The following is an 18,545-nucleotide window of genomic DNA, read 5'->3' as shown; positions in this document are numbered from 1 at the left end:
GTCACTTTGTTGTTTTGGCGCGAGCGAAAAATGTTTGAAAGAAATGTGTATACGGCGCGAGCAACAAAATTACATCGACTGGTGAAAGTTGACGTTATTAATTTAATATAGTAATGAGACAACAAATTTACGGGGACGTGTTTAAGTTGTTTCATCGAAAGGGGTGTAAAAAAGACTTCACAAGTGGTTAGCTAGACCTGTCAGAACTTCTCTCAGAAACTAGGTGCGTACACGTTGTGCATCTTTGGTGGGCTTTGAGGAGGATAATCACTAGTTAGATTTGGTAAGTACTAGTAGTTATCTGTCATTATTTAACACCTTACTGAGATAACTCTTGAAATTCTCACATGTACGCCGGCTGACAAACTTATTACGATTCAGGAATACGTTGTAACACCGGACAAATTACACCATTGTCGACCCAGTCACCCTTGATTACAAATAGCTAACGTAAGCTAGCAAATGTGTTGACAGTATGTCGAAAGCTCCATTACCGGTAGATAAGACAGTCCCTGATCAAACGGTTGTTTATTAAACTGTGTATTTTAACAGTTGTCATTTCAATGTGAATAATACAATGTGCTGACAAACTATACAATGGGCTTGGCTCAGTTGCATCAACAGACATTGATGATAAAGTGTGTTATGTAAAGATGTACTAAATTATATAATATACGTGGCTGTACAATGTATGCTGCGTACAGTGTCATGATTGAATGCATAGATCGTAACTACCATCGGGCAGTTAAATAAGCTTACTTGTACGCAAGCGGCCCTTGAAATGATTGTGTTTAAAAATGGTCATTGCACTGAGGTTGTTTACATGCTACTGTCGTCTTAATGAATTATTTCTATGGAATTATATGTAATTTTGGCATGTTTTCTTATGTCATTATGTTCTTTTGTTATTTCTTTCTGTGTAGGCCTGCCTATGCATCATTGCCATTTACACCTATTTGTTGCTGTGCTTGCATTTCAGGGTGACAGATGTCGTCTCTGTGTTTTTCCGTCTTCACACTTATATCTGACACTTCTTGAGTCCGAGTTTATTTGACCTTTGTATAACACACACACACACAGACGCACACCTTTGCCCACCTGGCCAGAGCATGTCTGTGACCATGGATGCCAACATGACGGCCACTCCTCTGCCCATTCCTGCCCACTTCGCCCATGCCCAGCAGTCTTTCTCCCTGAAGAGGCGCCGGCTGCCCCACTCCTCATTCGCCGTCCCTGATTCTCCGTCCCGACTGTCCCGCTCTCTGCCCCCTCGGCCCCCCTCCAAGGTAACCTGATTAGACTGCACTGTACTGTGCTGTACAGTACACTAGTGTTCGGCTGAATTTTTATTTTTATTAATTCATTCATTGATTGATTGATACTGGGTCGTTCCACGCCAAATCTTAAAATGATCCCGCGTGGCCATCTCAGATTTGACTGAAAGAAATAAAAAACAAGGAGGCTCACACTCTCTCCAGTAGGAAAAGTGCAATATTCTAGCTCTCAACTCCTCAGAGTTTTGTCTTTAAAAATATTTGTTGTCACCTGACTTTTAACCTTTGTATGTCTTATACATGTGAAGACTTTGACAGTAAAGCTGACTTTGACCTTTGCTAGGGCTGCCCGCCAGTCAGCCGACTGTTCCCCCAGGAGCCCCCGTCGGCCTGGACCCCCCTCTCACAGTCCCTCATCGCTAGGTACATCTCTTTTTGCTACTTAAAGGTGCACTGTGTGTAATATTTTAGTAGTTTATTTCCAGAATTAATGCTGCCCTTTTATGCTTCAAGGTTTTTATTCTTCATCACAACAGTCATACAAGTAAGCAGTCAAATTTCCAGAAATGCTAACATTTGTGAAATGGGCAGCATGGATTCTGGAAATAGACTAGTAAAAATTTACACAGTGCATCTTTTTAAAACCTTTTATTCTTCATCATAACAATCATAAAAGTAAGCTCAAATTCCTTTGATTAAAGCAGTGTTTCTCAACAGGGGTGCCGCGGACCCCCCTCAGGGGTGCCACGGAAACATGGCTGATAAATAAATTATGTAATATAATGCATATTTGTCTAAATTGATAAATGAATGCTAGTCAGTGGAATCTTTCATCTGCCATTTACGCACAATAAAGTAAATATAGGTCGCCCCAGTCAGCTGCAACTTCGAACGCAGGTCGTGTGACGTCTCCAAATGTGTTACTTTTCTAAGCTTGTGTGGTATCGGATGTGATGCCATGTTACGGCTTGTTGGTTGGGGTGCCTTGAAATTTTTCAGGAATTGAAAGGGTGCCTCGCCTAAAAAAGGTTGAGAAACACTGATTAAAGAATAGACGAGTAACTTTCTTAATGCCAAAGGGATTTGAGGTGTCCAGCAGCATAGAAGTATACAAATTATAACTTATACTATACAACCTACTCCCTATACAACTATAACCTTATAACCTGCCTGAACTATAAAGTGCTGGGGAAAATCCTGTTGATGATCGTGGTGATGGTGGTAATGATGATGATGATTAAGATTATGGTTGATGATGATGGTGATGATGTTCTCCAGGCCTCCCCCAGCCTCGCTGTATGATCCCAAGCGGCCCCAGTGCTTCTTCAGCCAGTGCTTCACCAACCTGGGCCTGCTCGGACGAGGATCATTTGGGGAGGTCTACAAGGTGAGACTGGCGTTAGAACTCAAAAAGCTTAGGGTAAATTAGTCTTATTTTGCTCAGACAAGGATCCTTCTGCAAGGTTTACGAGGTAAGACACACATACGGTACTTAAGATTGTGGCAGTAAGTCTATAGATAAGATCTTAGATTATACATGTGTCTCAGCCAAGCCAGTGCTTATCAATCATTTATAAAGTGAGATAGCAGATGTTATATCTCAGACAAGCCAGTAACCAACCTAGGCCTGCTCGGATGAGGATAATTTGGAGATAAGGTGAGGCGCACTAACTAAGATTATGGGAGTAAGTTCATAAAGTAAGAGGTTATAAGGCTTCAAGGTGTGAAGACATTATTAGTGAGCTAAGGCTAACTCATTATAAAGCTTACAGTAATGACCTGAGACGGTAAGTAAGGTTAGATCTCTACCAAGAATATTTAGGGGAAATGAAATAAATGTAGGTGCCTTCTACCTGCCACCTTCTCATCAAAGATAGTAAATATGGTAGACCAAGTCATAGCACGCATCGCCAATGCAAAGGAGAGGGATTTAAGTCAGTCAGGTCTAAGGAGGACGTGATCTTATCCTCCTTTTTTCAGCGGCGTTTAGTGGGTGCTTGCATACAATGGGCACTACCGCTACAGCACTCTGGGAACTCCATTCATTCTCAATATCTGTGGGTCTCCTAAAGGGGCCTACACACCTTGTGTCACATGGATCCTGGGAAAGGATTGTCTCTGCCTCATTATATCAGCAATCGTCTGTTCTCATCCTCCGCAGGTGTTGAGCCTGCTGGACGGGCGCGAGTACGCAGTGAAGCGCTCTGTGCAACGTTTCCGCAACGGCAGCGACCGGACACGGTGTGTACGCGAGGCCCGCAACCACGAGAGGCTGGGACCCCACCCGCATCTGCTGACCTTCGTAGCCGCCTGGGAGGAGGGAGAGAGACTCTACATCCAGACTGAGCTCTGCTGCACCAGTTTACTGATACAGGCAGAGAACATGCCCACTGCACCAGGTAGAATACAGTGTGTGTGTGTGTGTGTGTGTGGGTCAAAGACGTCTTTGTCATTCAGTGTTACGGACACCTTCCGCCGACTGTAACAGCAAAAAAACAAGATTTTTGAATTGTTTCAAGTGAATGTATGACAGCCGAGGCTTTCATGAATTCCCTGTAACATTAACATGTTTTTTACAGTTACAGTCAGCAGAAGGCATCCGTTACACTGAATGACAATGCCATTTTGCACGTCTTTTACCTGTGTGTGTGTGTGTGTGTGTGTGTGTGTGTGTGTGTGTGTGTGTGTGTGTGTGTGTGTGTGTGTGTGTGTGTGTGTGTTTGTGTGTGTGTGTGTGTCTATTCAAGATAAGGTGAGGTGTGGGCTTTCCTCTTATCTGCTGTCCGCCCCTGAGACGCATTAATCAATCAATGTTCAAAACAGCTCAAACCTGATAGGAGAATTCACGTTGCTTTTTTTTAAAATCAGTACTACTTCAACCACTGACTTGTGTATATACCTCGGCCCCAGTGGTGTAGTCTACTTTTTTGTGGTGGGTATACTCTATATTTGAGTATTTTTTGAAGTGGGTGTACTGTATATATTTGTGCTATTCTAAATAATGGATCAATCAATTTTAAGTGGGTATACTGAAATCCCTGAAATTTTGAAGTGGATATACTGTGTATACCTGCGTTCTATGTAGACTGTACCACTGCCCGGCCCGCGATTCTGATTGGACAGGCTGTGAAATATCTGATTCCGTTCGGGCTCGTCTAAGATCTCCAGACCCTTGTGCAAGCTCACAAAGTTTAACAAAGATGCACAAAGCACGAAGGGTCTGCGTGAGAGCCAGGCTAAGAAATGTCATGTTGTAATTCAAGAGTTTATTCATTGCAAAATGTGATGTTTTCCAGACGAGGTGACTGTGTGGGGCTACCTCTGTGACCTGCTCTCTGCGTTGAGACACCTGCACGCTAACGGCTTCACCCACATGGACCTGAAGCCGGCCAACGTCTTTCTCACGCGCTCCGGGCGCCTCAAGCTGGGGGACTTCGGTCTGCTGCTGGAGAACAAGGGGAGGAGGAGGGGGAAGCGGGGGGATGGAGAGAGGGATGAGACGGGGGAGAGCGGGAGAGACAGAGATGTGGAGGGGGAGAGGGGGGTGAAAAGAGATAGAGGGAGGGGTGGAGGTGTGGAGGAGGAGAGCGAGGACATGCAGGAGGGGGACCCCAGGTACATGGCGCCGGAGCTGCTGAGGGGGGAGTACGGACCTCCCGCAGACGTCTTCAGGTCAGCACACACTTTGAACGGTTCACTTTTTTTCTGTTTCCTATTTCCCACTTACGGTTTTTCCGTAGCCTTTGCACTGTTTTCCATTTGGTGTTCACCGTTTCTCATTTTCTGTCTTCCATTTGATCTTGCATGCATTCTCTCTTATTTCCCTGCTCATATTTTAAAAAAAAAAAGATTCCTTACTTGAGAAAGACACTGCAAGGTCTGGTGCTTGCCACTGATTTTAAACTGTATGTGTGTGTGTGTGTGTGTGTGTGTGTGTGTGTGTGTGTGTGTGTGTGTGTGTGTGTGTGTGTGTGTGTGTGTAGTCTGGGCGTGTCCATACTGGAGTTGGCGTGCAGCATGGAGGTGCCCAAAGGAGGAGAGGGCTGGCAGCAGCTTCGCCAAGGGATACTGCCCTCCGAGTTCACCAATGGTATGTATATACTGTATGTGTGTGTGTGGGCGCAGCCATGGTTCAATGGTTAAAGGGCTTGCTTTTAGATCAGAGGGTTGCCGGTTCAAATCCCACCCTTACCAGCACCTCGGTCCATGGCTGAAGTGCCCTTGAGCAAGGCACCTAACCCCATGTTGCTCCAGGGACTGTAACCCGTCAGCTAAGTGTAATGTCATGCAGTGTGTGTGTGTGTGTGTGTGTGTGTCGCTTTGGATATAAAAGAAGCGTCAGCTAAGTGTAATGTAATGTAGTGTGTGCCCATGTGTGTGTTGCAGGCCTGTCTGCTGAGCTCTGGTGTGTGTTGCGTCTGATGCTGACGTGTGTGTGTGTGTGTGTGTGGGTGAGTCTGTGTTTCAGGCCTCTCTGATAAGCTGATTTTGACGTGTGCGTGTGTGTGTGTTTCAGGCCTCTCTGTTGAGCTGCAGCGTGTGCTGCGCCTGATGTTGACCTCTGACCCCGAAGCCCGTCCATCTGTGGAGCAGCTGCTGGCCCTGCCGTCCGTCCGCAAGCACACCTGGAGACGACACGCACACCTGCTTCTCACCGAGAGCCTGCAGACACTCTTCTCGCTGTCACAGGTGTGTGTGTGTGTACGTGTGCGCGTGCGCGTGTAATTAATTAGTCAAGCTCAGTGATTGGATACTCTTTGGTGTACTCTTCGGTGTATCCAATCACTGGGCGTGACTAATAAAGAGTATCCAATCACTGGGCGTGACTAATTAGGCTGATACACTTGGAAGTGTGCACACTATAGAGTTTTGAGAAATGCCCATTGAGAAAAAGGAATCCATGTTAAAGGGTTCACACAAATATCATGAAATATGAAGTAGTCAAGACACTACTGGTGAATAGGGTAGATTTTAGAACAGTTAATATAATTTAGATCACATGGGTGCTCATACTGGACGGCCTTTGACGATGGTGCCTCAGCAGTTCTGGAAGATTATTACATGACATTAATCGTTAGGGAGTTGGACTTTGCGTTGGTCTTTGGGCTGGTTTTCCATATGATGGCAGCTTAGAACTTTACGTTATATTGATAGCGGTAGACACTCATTACGATGCGTCTCCTTATCTATCGTCTTTGGCTGAAGTACTGTTGAGCAAGTCACATTGCTCCAGGGGCTGTAACCCAATACCCTGTGCCTAAATGACCGTAAGTGAATTTGGATAAAAGCATCAGCTAAGTGTAATGTGATGTAATGTATAATCCATGGCTGATGTGCCCTTGAACAAGGCACCTAACCCCACACTGCTCCAGGGACTAAGGGTCGACCGATATATCGGCCGGCCGATATATCGGGCCGATATTAGCGTTGTTCAGGTGTATCGGCATCGGCCGATACACATGGCCGATACGGCCGATACGCACCCAGCGTCATTTACAAGAGTCTTTCATGCAGATTATGCACAATTTTGTTTATTTATTATTATTATTATTTTTTTTACACAACTAAAGACTATTAAGAGTCTGTCATGCACATTTTTGTTTATTTATTGTTATTACTATTATTTTTTTTTTTTTTTTTACTTGTTCTTAACGTCAGTTCAGTCACTTGAAATATTTATTATTTTATGTTATTCAGGTTTTATAAAAGCACCAAGACACTTTATTTTTGTATTACTTGGTTGTTCATTGTTCATTGTTTTTTACTTAAAGTTCTACCTCAATTTGATTATGTTAAATAAATGGCTATTTATTTTTAACTTGAGACCTGGAATATTTGTCATTTTTTAAACTTTTTTTTAACCCATATCGGTATCGGAAATCGGGTATCGGAAATCGGGTATCGGCCATGGGCCATGGGGAAAAAATCGGTATCGCATCGGCCATCAAAAAACCCGTATCGGTCGACCCCTACCAGGGACCTATAACAACACCTGCAACTAAGCTTAAATAAGTGTATAAAAGCCTCAGCTACCTGCAATGTAATGTTATATGGGTTAGTAGAGCCTCAAACGAGTTGGAATGTGGTTAGGCCTGATGGTCCAGTAACCCTAGTGTTGGAGCTAGTCTTGGCGGATCAGTGCCAGCTGTCACTTGTGTGCGTGTGTGCGTGCGTGCGTGCGTGCGTGCGTGCGTGCGTGCGTGCGTGCGTGCGTGCGTGCGTGCGTGCGTGCGTGCGTGCGTGCGTGCGTCTCGCCACAGGTTAAGCTGTATTGTCTTGTTCTACAAAAGCTTTGTGCATGTACGTGTGTATCGTAGCTTCAATCACTCCTATTTTTCACAGGTTTCTCCCACATTTTAGACCCATCTCCTAGTCTCTCCCTCCTAGTCATTTTTAACCATCACGCCTAATGCCCACTGCCCACTGCTACTTTATCATTTAAAAATCGACATTTGTCCCATCAGCGCCCTTAAAACTGGAATTTGGGATTTTGGTCCTCAAATGTTGACGAGTATAGTTTCTCCCAAATAGGGATGTTGATCTTGATCCTAATGCCTCAGGCTTTTTGCTTTCCATCCTGCCTTTCGTGAAAAGGTGTGCGTGTGCCTCCAGATCCTTGTAGCCGTTAGACTGGCTTCAGGGCCTGGTAATAAATCCACACAATGAAGTGAATCAGTAATGCTCAAGCCTGCATGTTCATGTACTGCTCCTTGAAAAGTCGTCTAAATGGAATTGGTCTGGAAGTGCTCTGCATATGAAGTGGAAACCTAAGAGCAAAACCAAGTTTTAAAATGGCAAGTTTCAACATTACCACCGAGTTAGCCTGGCTGTCGCTACCATAAATCTTGATTTCTCCATTATAACTTATTTTCTTTTGCCAACAAACGGATTGCTCTCATTTCCGGGCCGGCCTATAAGCCACTACTTTTTTTTCTCCTGCTTTGAATCCTATGGCTTACGTATACCACAATGTGGTATGTCTGATAAGCACAAAGGGAAGTGAATCACTTCCAGAGCGTTTTTTATTTTTTTATTTTAAATATCCCATGTTACAACAACGTTGATACCTGTGACTGATACAGAGGTGTGGCTTAACTATTGGTAACATTTTTTTGTTTTCATAATTGGAGTCTCTGCGGATTGTATTTGGGTGTGGCTTATCAATGGTTCATGATCGGAAAGTTCATTTTGAATGTATAGCATTGCACTCAGACTCAAGAGTGTGCTATACTTTTACTGTAATGCTCAATTATGTGTATACAATTATGTGTATAGGTCTGTTTTGTATTTGGGTCAAAGTGGCAAAATGGCATTGTCATTCATTGGATTCACGGATACTTTCTGCTGACTGTAACGGTAAAAAACATGATTTTTATATTGTTTCAAGTGAATGGATGACAGCCGAGGCTTTCATGAATTCACTGGAATATAAAGAATTGTTTTTTACAGTTACAGTCAGCAGAAGGTATCTGTTACACTGAGTGAATTTTGCACGTCTTTGACCCATTTGTGTATTTACCATATGTAAGCTGACAGACACCTTAATTTCCTTCGGGAATAATAAAAGTACTCTACTCTACTCTACTCTACCGTACACAGTCGGTGGTAGCTCTCGGCTGGGGCCTGCTCTCCTCCCTGCGCCTGCCGTTCCTGCCGTCCCGCCGAGACCCCCCCGCGCCCTGCACTCCCCCGCGGGACTCCTGGGAGAAGGACGGGGACCTGAGCACGCTGCCCCCCAGCCCCCCCACGCCCCCCAGCGGCGAGTCCCTCTGTCTGGGGGAGGAGTCCGTCTTCATGCCCGACCCCTTCTGTCTGGACGACTCACCGGACAGGTAAAGCGTGTGTGTTTTGTGTCTGTGCAAGCATGTGTGTTTGTGTGTGTGTCTGTGTATCTGCAGAAAGAACCATAGGTTAGCTGTATTGGTCTGTTCTACAAAGTGCATGGTTGTCCTCTTTACAGTAGGGAAAAAAAAAACAATCGGTGCGTCACATACCCCCTGCTGTACCTTCGCGGACCACTGGGTACGCGTACCCCCGTTTGGGAAGCACTGCTCTCCAGGTTGCCATCTGGTGTGACAGTGCCTCCACACCAGTTATTTCCCTCTTAGCGCATTCAGGCCGACTGAGAACCGTGCTGGAGCCCGTTCCAGCACCTAATCGCGAACCGACCGTCGTGTTCACGCCACAGATATTTGCGTTCGCGAACCGGAAAATTGGTTCGCAATGCGAACCGCAAAATACTAGGTTTTTCTCTGCGAACCGTGACGACAGCGTGGTCGTCAGCAGGTTCATCCGGGTAACACAGTCACGTGCGGAAAAAGTTCCGAGCCCGGTATGAACACTGGCGGTTCGCAGACAAACACTTTAGTGCCGACACCGGCTCCGTTCTGGTCGGCCTGAAAGCCCATATCTGTGTTGGTGTGTGTTCCGCTCGAACATGGCTCTTCTCTTCGTATGTGCCTGTCTGTCTGTCTGACAGACATGGGTTTTCTCTCTGCTTCTCTCCGACTCCCATTTCCCCTGTATGATGTTTGACAGCACCTCAACCCATTGTCTGTCTGTCTGTCTAACATGGCCTCTCTCTGTCCTCCTCCTCAGGCTCCCATCCCACGTGTGTGTGTGTGTGTGTGTGTGTGTGTGTGTGTGTGTGTGCGTGTGCGTGTGCGTGTGCGTGCGTGTGTGTGTTTATCATGTTCTTACTGTATACTCTCTCTTCTCTGCTCCACAGACTGCCGTCTCGCATGGCGTTTGACAGCACCTCCACGCCAATGTCCGGCAGCGCCTCCACCTCCGCCTCTCCGCCCTCCCTAAGAAGCGACGGCAGCCCCTTGATCCTCCGCACCCGCCCACAGAGCCGTGACTGGCGCAGCACGCTGGCACACACTCCGCCCAGCTCTCGCGCCCGCTGCCGCACCCGGCCCCGCTGTTCGTTGCTTGCCCCGACCCTCCTCGCCCCTGACGACGACGACGCTGATGATGTCACTTCCTCCGTCATCAACAACAACAACAACGGCAGCCCGGGTCTGGGCCGTCTCCCGGGCAACTGCAGCTCCCGGCTGTCTGCGTCCGCCCGTGCCGCCCTGGTGCAGAACAGCCCGCCACACACACCCGCCTCCTCGCACTCGCGCTCGCACACACGTCCCTCTTGCTGTAGAGAGGAGGATTGGACGTCGGGGGAGAACTTCAAGCAGAGCTTTGAGCCAAAGAACCTTCTCACCATGTTTGACGAGGCCGTGTAACACACAAGGGTGTGTGTGCGTGCGTGTGTGCACGCACAGAGATGTACAGAGTCCTTAAAAGAGGGAGAGAGAAGAAATTCTTTGTGTGTGTGTGTGTGTGTGTGTGTGTGTGTGTGTGTGTGTGTGTGTGTGTGTGTGTGTGTGTGTGTGTGTGTGTGTGTGTGTGTGTGTGTGTGTGTGTGTGTGTGTGTGCGCACGTGCGCCCTCATTTTTACAAAAGAGACAACAGACTACAGATGAGAACTGCCTTCTGTCTGTGACTATTGAGTGTGTATGTTTGAGCTTGGTGGCAGTGTGCATGCACTATCCAGACTGCCTGCTTCACTTCTTCATCTGTATGCTGCCATAGTTAGGATCGAAATCCTGTACATAGTTATTTAAAATGCAAAGCAAAAAAGGGGAAATGTATTACTTTGTGAAAAAAATGTTCTTCAGACATTATACAAGTGTTATTGACACATTGATTGTAACTTTTTTTTCTTTTTCCAGCAATCTAATGACATGATCGAAAAGTCCATTTGAACACAATACCGTGCATCCAATCTAGTGGTTGTTTGTGAAGTGTTTTGCAGTTTACATACTGTGACGTGTTGTTTACTCTTGCTTCAATGTGACCTAACACAAGTGAGATTAATATATTATCTTGATGTAAGTAATATGTATCACTGCCCACCGTGTCTTTCCTTTGCACAAAAACATTAAACCTATTTCACTTGACATGGTGAAACCTCAATGAAAAGAAAACGTCTTCCCTTTGAAAAAAACAAAATAAAAAAAATGCACTCCCACCGGTAGGTGCCGCTGTGAACAACCACATTGTTGGGTTACGGTTTACCAACGAGGGAACTGAAAGCTTTGTGATGATGTTATGATAACCAGTTATTTGCCTAATCAAGGCATTTTCTCCATCAAAAACACTGCTAAATTATCAAAGATGTATCCATTTCCCCTTGACATGTACCTCTCAAATGGGATGCGTTGATTGCCAAAGCTAGGTCTGAAAGTATTCTTCTTGAAACACTGAATTCTGCTCAGCTTATGTTAGCAATGCGTTAGCTGAATGGTTGGGGTAAATATTGCAATGTTACCGATAGACAAATATCAGTTTATTCTTTCCATGCGTAGGCTCGACCGTCTAGTCTAGAGCCTGTCTGGCCAGCATCTGTAGTGTGATAAAGAGAAGACGGACTGTTACAGGTGTAAATATACCACTTGGTAGTGGGTAATTGCCTGTCCCTCTGGGGCATATTGACCACTATAAGCATACAGCTGCGATGTCCAAAGTCGAGCGTTTGAACGCCCGGGTGGCGAAGTTGTTGACGGTAGCCGTGCACGAGGTTCTGGAGGTGGTGCGAGAGACTGTGTCGGAGTACCAGGAGAAAACCGCTCGCACTCAGAGGGAGAACGAGAGACTCAAGCGGAAAGTGCAAGATTTGCAAGAGAAACTGAAGAGGGAGGATGCAGGTAAGACATTGGTGTGGTCGTATGGCGTTGTTAAATTCTGACACGCATGAATTGTATACTTGAAATTGATAATTTCATCGCGACACCAACTGTCCCAGTAGGAAGTGTGGTCTAATCTACCTACAGTACATCTTCTGTCTGTAATACCCCTGTGCAAGGCACTTAATCCCACCAGAGATCAATAACCTTTGTAGGCCTACCTAATAATTCAGTCACTTGGCAAGTCTATGTTCAGCTGGGACCCGAAGTGAAAGGTCAAAAGAGTGAATATTGAAGGAAATTTGCCACTACTACTGTAGCTAAGTGTAAGCTTTTATTCTCCATCCAGGTGCTGTAGGGGCCCAAGCGTAGGCCTACCTTCCTAGACTGGTGACAAGATGGGCTATGTCTGTACTTAACCCTTGGACCAATTTTCAGTTTTTTGTTTTGTTTCCGAAAAATAGTATCAGTTGTTATTCTTTCACACAGAGATTTACTGGCTTTGGCTCATTTTCAGTGAGGAGCACGAAAAAGATTAGTGACCCCCCTAACTACCCGTTTTCCTTTTAAAATTATTTTTCTATATGCCCGGGTCAAAATGACCCGAACAGCTTCTATGTACCAAAAACACGAACACCTTACAAGGGTTAAGAGCCAGTTTTGTCCAAAGCATGCAGAGATAATAGAACGGAGGAAAAGAAGTTGTAAGAATAAAATAAAAAAATCTGCCAAGTGTAATGTAATGAAAATCAATTCTCTTGTTTCAGGAGCCGTCACACCTGTCAGTGGTGGTGCAGGCGAGAAGACCCCTGCACTTGAGGAAGAATCTTTGCCGGTCAAAGAAGAGCGGCAAGTTCCAAGTCAGCAGGAGGATGAGCAACAGACTCCTGTCGTCGGGGTAGAGCAGGTCATTATAAAGTGCGGCTCGTCAGAGGACATACCCGCCCTCCTGAATAACGGCCTCACAGATGACAGCAGCGATGCGGAGGGAGTTCATTTTGTCGGCTGCTACAATAGCACAGACTCTGTTAGCCCAACGGCTAAAAGTCCCTCTGGTGGTGGCGGCGTCCGAAAAAGACAGAAACAAACACAGCAATACAAGGAGGAATTCGATCCGGTGGATTCACTAGATACGGGGACCACAGCTGAGAGTAAGTTATTTGCAGACAAACAGCTGTGTCTAGACATGATTAACCCTGACGTCCATAACTTGGAACTGGCAGGTACACGGACGTCACTAAACCCCCAGCACCACAGCAGCGTATCCTCCTCCTCCCCTCCTCCTAGTACAAACCACACGTGCGCTTCCAACGGCCCGCACAGCTCGGACTCTGGGGCACCAGACTACCCCTTCCTCCCCGTCACACACATCATCAAAACAGAGCCAGACACGGAGGACTGCAACAGCGCCACCCAGAGGGAGGATTACGTCACTCCGGGCTTTGACATCCTGAGGGACGGTGGACTGGACCTGGAGCAGGCATTGCACGCAGAGGCGGTGACCATGCCAACCACAGCAGCATCAGGACCAGCTCCAGCGTCAGCATCAGCAGCATCCTTGTACCACCGCAGCAGGCACGCTGCTAACGAGCTTTTTCTGGACGTCAATGGCCGTTACGAGGTGGGACTGGAGGCGGGCTCAAACGGACTGCTGGGAGGAGGACCGGTTGGCATGGAGAACCACCCGAACCACCACCATCACCATGGAGGAGGAGGGAGAGAAATTGGGGGTGGTCGTCTTGGCATGGGCTCTCCAAACCACCGTCACGTAGGATCGAGAGGAGAAGGAGGAGGAAGAGGAAGAGCAGGAGAAGGAGGAGTCGGAGGTGGCACACTTGGCATGGGATCCCCACACCGTCACCACCGAGGAGAAATTGGGTCTGGTCCCCTTGGCTTGGGGATGCCAAACTGCCATCGAGGAGGAGGAGTTGGCATGGGGACCCCAAGTCGAGGAGGACTAAGGGGAGGACAAGGGGGAGGTGTTGGGGGTGGCGGTCCCCTCGGGATGGGGCCCCCACACCGCCGAGTGCCAGGTTTAGGAAGAGGTGGACTAGGAGGAGCTAGAGGGGGAGGGGGAGGGGGAGGACTGGGCGGTCTACCGAGGCCTTATTCACGCCGACACAACACCACCACCAACAACCACCACACCGCATCATCATCATCTTCAGTAGTGCCCTCGTCTGCGATGCCCAAGCGCTACTGTTGCCCGCTGTGCGGCCGCAGCTTCAACCACGCGGGCGACTTTAAGAAGCACAAGCGTGTGCACACGGGCGAGAAGCCGTACGGATGTGGCGTGTGTGGCAAGAGGTTCAGCCAGTCGGGTTACCTGACCGTGCACCTGAGGTACCACACGGGCGAACGGCCCTACACCTGTATGTGTGGAAAGAGCTTCAGCCACTCCAGCAACTTCAGGAAGCACCAGCAGACTCACCTGACCTGATGCTACCATGGTAACGACCTCTGACCTTGTACCACACGGGTGAACGGCCCTACACCTGTATGTGTGGAAAGAGCTTCAGCCACTCCAGCAACTTCAGGAAGCACCAGCAGACTCACCTGACTTGAGCTGAGCTGATGTTACCATGGTAACAACCTCTGACCTTGCACTGCCACAAAGGTTGAATGGCCCTACGTCTCTGTGTGGAAAGCATTTTAGCCACTCCAGCAGCTTCAGGAAGCGCCAGCCGACACACTTTACCTGACGTTACCATAGTAATGACATCTGACCCTGAGATATATCTCATAGGGGTATACCGTCAGGATGCAGCACCCGAGTTGCTACACGGGCGAACGACCCTACATCTGTACGGTGTCTGGAAAGAGCTGAAGCCACTCAGACAGCAGCTTCAGACAGCATCAGCAGACTCGCCTGACCTGATGTTCCCATAGTGATGACATCTGACCCTTAGATGACATGTGGCTGAAAGGCTCTACATCTGTGTGGTGGGCAGAAAAAGTGAAGCCAAGGAAACACCAGCAGACTCACCTGACCAGGGGTGCATTTCTGGAAAGCGTAGTTGCTAACTATGTTTGCTACTTTGTTGGTTGCAATGCAATTTCCCATTGGCAACTACCGAAGTTGCTAGCTGCTAACAGCTACGCTTTCCAGGAATGCACCCCTGACATGGCGTTACTGTGGCAGACCTTTTTGTCCCAGTGCGACTGTACAGGTTAACGGCCCTACATCTTAAGAGAGCTGTAGCAAGAGACCAGAAGACTCACTTGGCGCTCAGCAGGGGTGCATTTCTCGACAGTGTTGTTAACTAAGTCAGCAACTTGTTGTTTACAATGCAATTTCCCATATATGGATTCTAAATTGTTGTTCTCCCCTGGCTGCGCACAACTCAACCTCTGATTGTTGGGAACTGCTGTCGGTCAAAAAATTAGCTCACATGGTTGGCTGCCAGTGTCTTGCCCCTCCTCACAACACAGTGTTTATAAACAAAAAAAAAAACATGTATCGAGAACCTACTAAGTCGCTAACCAGTTAGCAACAGCGCTGTCGAGAAATGCACCCCTGATCTGTTGTTGCTATGGTAACGACCTCCTCTGACCCTGCACCACTGACAGGTGAAGGGCCTTGCGGGGAAAGCGACACACTTGGGGACACCCAGAGCCGTCTAATAAGAGAGTTGTGTCAACTGGGGACCAGGAAGTCGGTTGGTGATATGATTCACAAAGATTAAAATATTTCTAAACAGCAACTTTCTGTTTGCTGGAAACTAACACAGAACCATTACATACCAAACAAAGATTAAGTACAAACTAATTACATTTATTTACCTTAACCACATTTGTGTTCTACGGCCACCTCCTGGAACTAAGTGACTACTTCTATTGGAACTAAAGACAATGGTGATTTACATGTAAAACGCTCCGTGAGGCTCCTAGAGAGCCGCCATTGCTGTGGAAAGATTGGACCATTGAGGTCTATGGGAGTGACGTAACTCTCATTAGATGGCTCTGGGGACACCTATGTGGTCAAGTGGCGCTATACACAAGGTGTTAACACAGTAGGTCCAGAACCACATTGTAGCCTACCCATGATGTTACCGTGGTGCCAAAGAGCCTTCCTTGTGCAATTTTCTGTGTGCTCATGTAGAAGTACAAATATGTTTGTTCAAGACTATTATTGTTATTTAACAGTTGGGAGGTAAAAAAATGAATGCATTTAGCAGAACTGCAAAAAGTAAGGTCTTTGAATGTGTCATAGAGAAGTACAGAAACTGTGAACGTTTTACTGAACATGGCATTGTTTCAGGTCCTCAAGGCTTTGTTTGAAGTCCACCACTAACTCCACCAGTTTCACACAAGGACACAGCAGAGTTGGTTTGCACAGTTTGTTGTTTAGTTTACTTCCAGAAACAGCCTAAAGTGGGGTATAATATAATGTACGTATGGATACTTGTAAAGGCTTGTCCACATTTTACAACTTCAACTAGAGATAGCTACATAACAATGATGATGCCCGTTTCTCATGAGCATCAACGAGCATATGGCATGAAGTGACCTCTATACATTCTAAAAGCAGGGGTTGGGAACCTTTCTCATTCGAGGGACCATTTCAAATTCATCTGAGGGCCGGATCATCATAATTAGTACGCTATAACTGGCCCCAGTATTACAGTCAGGGCTCCAAATTAACTTTTTTCATCACCAGCCAAAATGGCTAGTAGATGTCAATCATACTAGCCAAACACAAACTCACTAATGGGTCGAAGTGGCTAGTAAGCTTCTTTTCTACCAGCCAAACTGAATTTTCACCAGCATTTGGCTGGTTGGCTGGTGTTAATTTAGAGCCCTGATTACAGTAGTTCTATTCTGGCCCATATCTCTGACCGCCTCCCTTCAATGAAAAATGATGTTGATGGTGAGTCAAGTCATAGCATATACCACAACAGGCATTACAGAGGGCAAACACAATTGTTTCCCTGAAATCCAAAAGTGTAGAAGTTGTATGTTAAATTGATGAATATTAATGTTGACCCACAAATTGACTTAGACAGATTCTATTCAAATAAACTTACTGTAAATTAGGCCATAGACATGCAACACATGGAGCAGTGGGGGTTGGATGCACGACAGTGAATAAGCTAGACAGACAGACAGACAGACAAACAGTGTCTGGAGCAGTGTGTGTGTTTTTTATCTGACTTTTAAAGCACATGTTGTGTATGAATGTGTGCTATACAAATATGTTTGATTGTTGTTGTTATTATTATTATTAGTATTATATGCCTCACAGTGAGTGTGCTCATATGCAGTTCAGTATCCCGAATATGAGGCTTGTCCTGGTTATGATCAAGGGTGAGTTTCTCAAAAGGGAAGTTGTTAGCCTGTTAGCAACTTCGGTAGTTGCCAATGGGAAAATGCATTGAAAGCAACGAAGTAGCTAATGTAGTAAGCAACTTTGGTTTTGAGAAATTCACCCCAAATTTGTGATAAGGTGTTCATTCGAGAGTTTGCAGGCTACTAATAGCCTATCTCAGTTGACATGAATATTGCAGTGGGCTATTCAGATTTCCTAGAATTGAACCTGGAGACCAGCAACAACTTTCCATCGGAATCTTAGTATTCTGGATACGTTTTTTTCCATGCACTGGCAAGGTACTCCACCTGGCATGTCCCGATTTCTTAAAATCCAGAATGAGGGCTGACCCTGGATACTGAAGTCAGGAAATGGTAATGGCCTACCTATATTCAAACGGAAATTCAGTATATTCATGCTTATAAAGTGCACTTGACTTCAATATCATGATCATATTCGGGATACTGTACTGTATATAAATACACACAGTGACTAAAGTACAGGGACAGACAGACAGCCCCCTTGGAGCAGTGTGAGATTATACAGTTAATGGGAGAGGGCCGGACAGATAGTCAGTGCCCCAGTATGGGCTTGCACAGTCACTGAGGTAGAGGGACAGACAAACAGTCTGTTCCCCTGGAACAGTGTGGCGTTAGATGCCAGATCAAGTGAATGTTGAGACAGGGATGTTCATGGAGAAAGCTAATTAAACAATATTTATGTGATTATTATTTTCCATGAGGACAGTTTTTGTCCCTCCCACATCACTGTCAAAAAAATTTGTCAATGTGAACATTATTTCTTTTTGAAGATTCCTAATATAAATTCAGAAACTAATCCGTTAACATTCAGACTGCGTTCAACTTGTTACATTAAGCTACATTTGCCTCTTCAAACACAAGTTGTTGTTGGAAGATCACGTTTATGTATTTGCAAATGATGTGCAATGAAACTGTAATAAAATGTTTGGATATAATTTTGGGTCAAATTCCACTTCACTTTTCATTCCATGTTCAAATATGACCATTACCATGTAAAGGTAAGCTGAGGTCTGACATGTAAAGGCGGTTTTACCATTGGGCAAACAAGGCCAATGCCTAGCGCGCCACTAAAAATCTGTCCAATGGCGGGGCCCTCAACAGTCAGCCCAGCTATGGTAAATACCAGTAACAATGTTTCAAGATGACCTCATGTCTGTATTTTTCGCCTAGGACCCCCCAAAATGGGTATAGCACCTGCTGATGTTGAATCTGACATTTCACAAAATAAATAAAAAAGACC

General features: G+C 46.1%; 2 protein-coding genes across 2 annotated transcripts; both read left to right on the top strand.

Moving 5' to 3' along the window:
• Positions 1-32: 32 nt before the first annotated feature.
• pkmyt1 (protein kinase, membrane associated tyrosine/threonine 1) lies at positions 33-11,230 on the top strand. The gene is made up of 11 exons (XM_063222025.1): positions 33-283; positions 980-1,286; positions 1,618-1,697; positions 2,553-2,661; positions 3,436-3,673; positions 4,571-4,800; positions 4,867-4,946; positions 5,258-5,364; positions 5,791-5,963; positions 8,874-9,106; positions 10,003-11,230. The coding sequence occupies exons 2-11, from the start codon at positions 1,110-1,112 to the stop codon at positions 10,511-10,513; spliced, it is 1,938 nt and encodes a 645-aa protein (XP_063078095.1). The 5' UTR covers positions 33-283; positions 980-1,109; the 3' UTR covers positions 10,514-11,230.
• A 157-nt stretch (positions 11,231-11,387) lies between these two features.
• Positions 11,388-17,383, top strand: LOC134466960 (uncharacterized). The gene is made up of 2 exons (XM_063220888.1): positions 11,388-11,977; positions 12,724-17,383. Exons 1-2 carry the CDS (start codon positions 11,788-11,790, stop codon positions 14,394-14,396), a joined length of 1,863 nt encoding a protein of 620 aa, XP_063076958.1. The 5' UTR covers positions 11,388-11,787; the 3' UTR covers positions 14,397-17,383.
• The last annotated feature ends 1,162 nt before the right edge of the window (positions 17,384-18,545 follow it).

This window comes from Engraulis encrasicolus, chromosome 17 (assembly GCF_034702125.1).
Source record: "Engraulis encrasicolus isolate BLACKSEA-1 chromosome 17, IST_EnEncr_1.0, whole genome shotgun sequence".
Taxonomy (NCBI): Eukaryota; Metazoa; Chordata; class Actinopteri; order Clupeiformes; family Engraulidae; genus Engraulis; species Engraulis encrasicolus.
Note: the sequence above shows the minus strand (reverse complement) of the source record. Positions and strands in the feature narration are given on the sequence as shown.

Bases quoted from the DNA above. Each gene is read 5' to 3' on its own strand.
- LOC134466960 (XM_063220888.1), top strand. From the start codon at position 11,788: ATGTCCAAAGTCGAGCGTTTGAACGCCCGGGTGGCGAAGTTGTTGACG. The intron at 11,978-12,723 runs GTAAGACATTGG...CTCTTGTTTCAG, and splicing joins ACTGAAGAGGGAGGATGCAG to GAGCCGTCACACCTGTCAGT.
- pkmyt1 (XM_063222025.1), top strand. From the start codon at position 1,110: ATGTCTGTGACCATGGATGCCAACATGACGGCCACTCCTCTGCCCATT. The intron at 1,287-1,617 runs GTAACCTGATTA...GACCTTTGCTAG, and splicing joins CCCCTCGGCCCCCCTCCAAG to GGCTGCCCGCCAGTCAGCCG. The intron at 5,365-5,790 runs GTATGTATATAC...TGTGTGTTTCAG, and splicing joins GCCCTCCGAGTTCACCAATG to GCCTCTCTGTTGAGCTGCAG.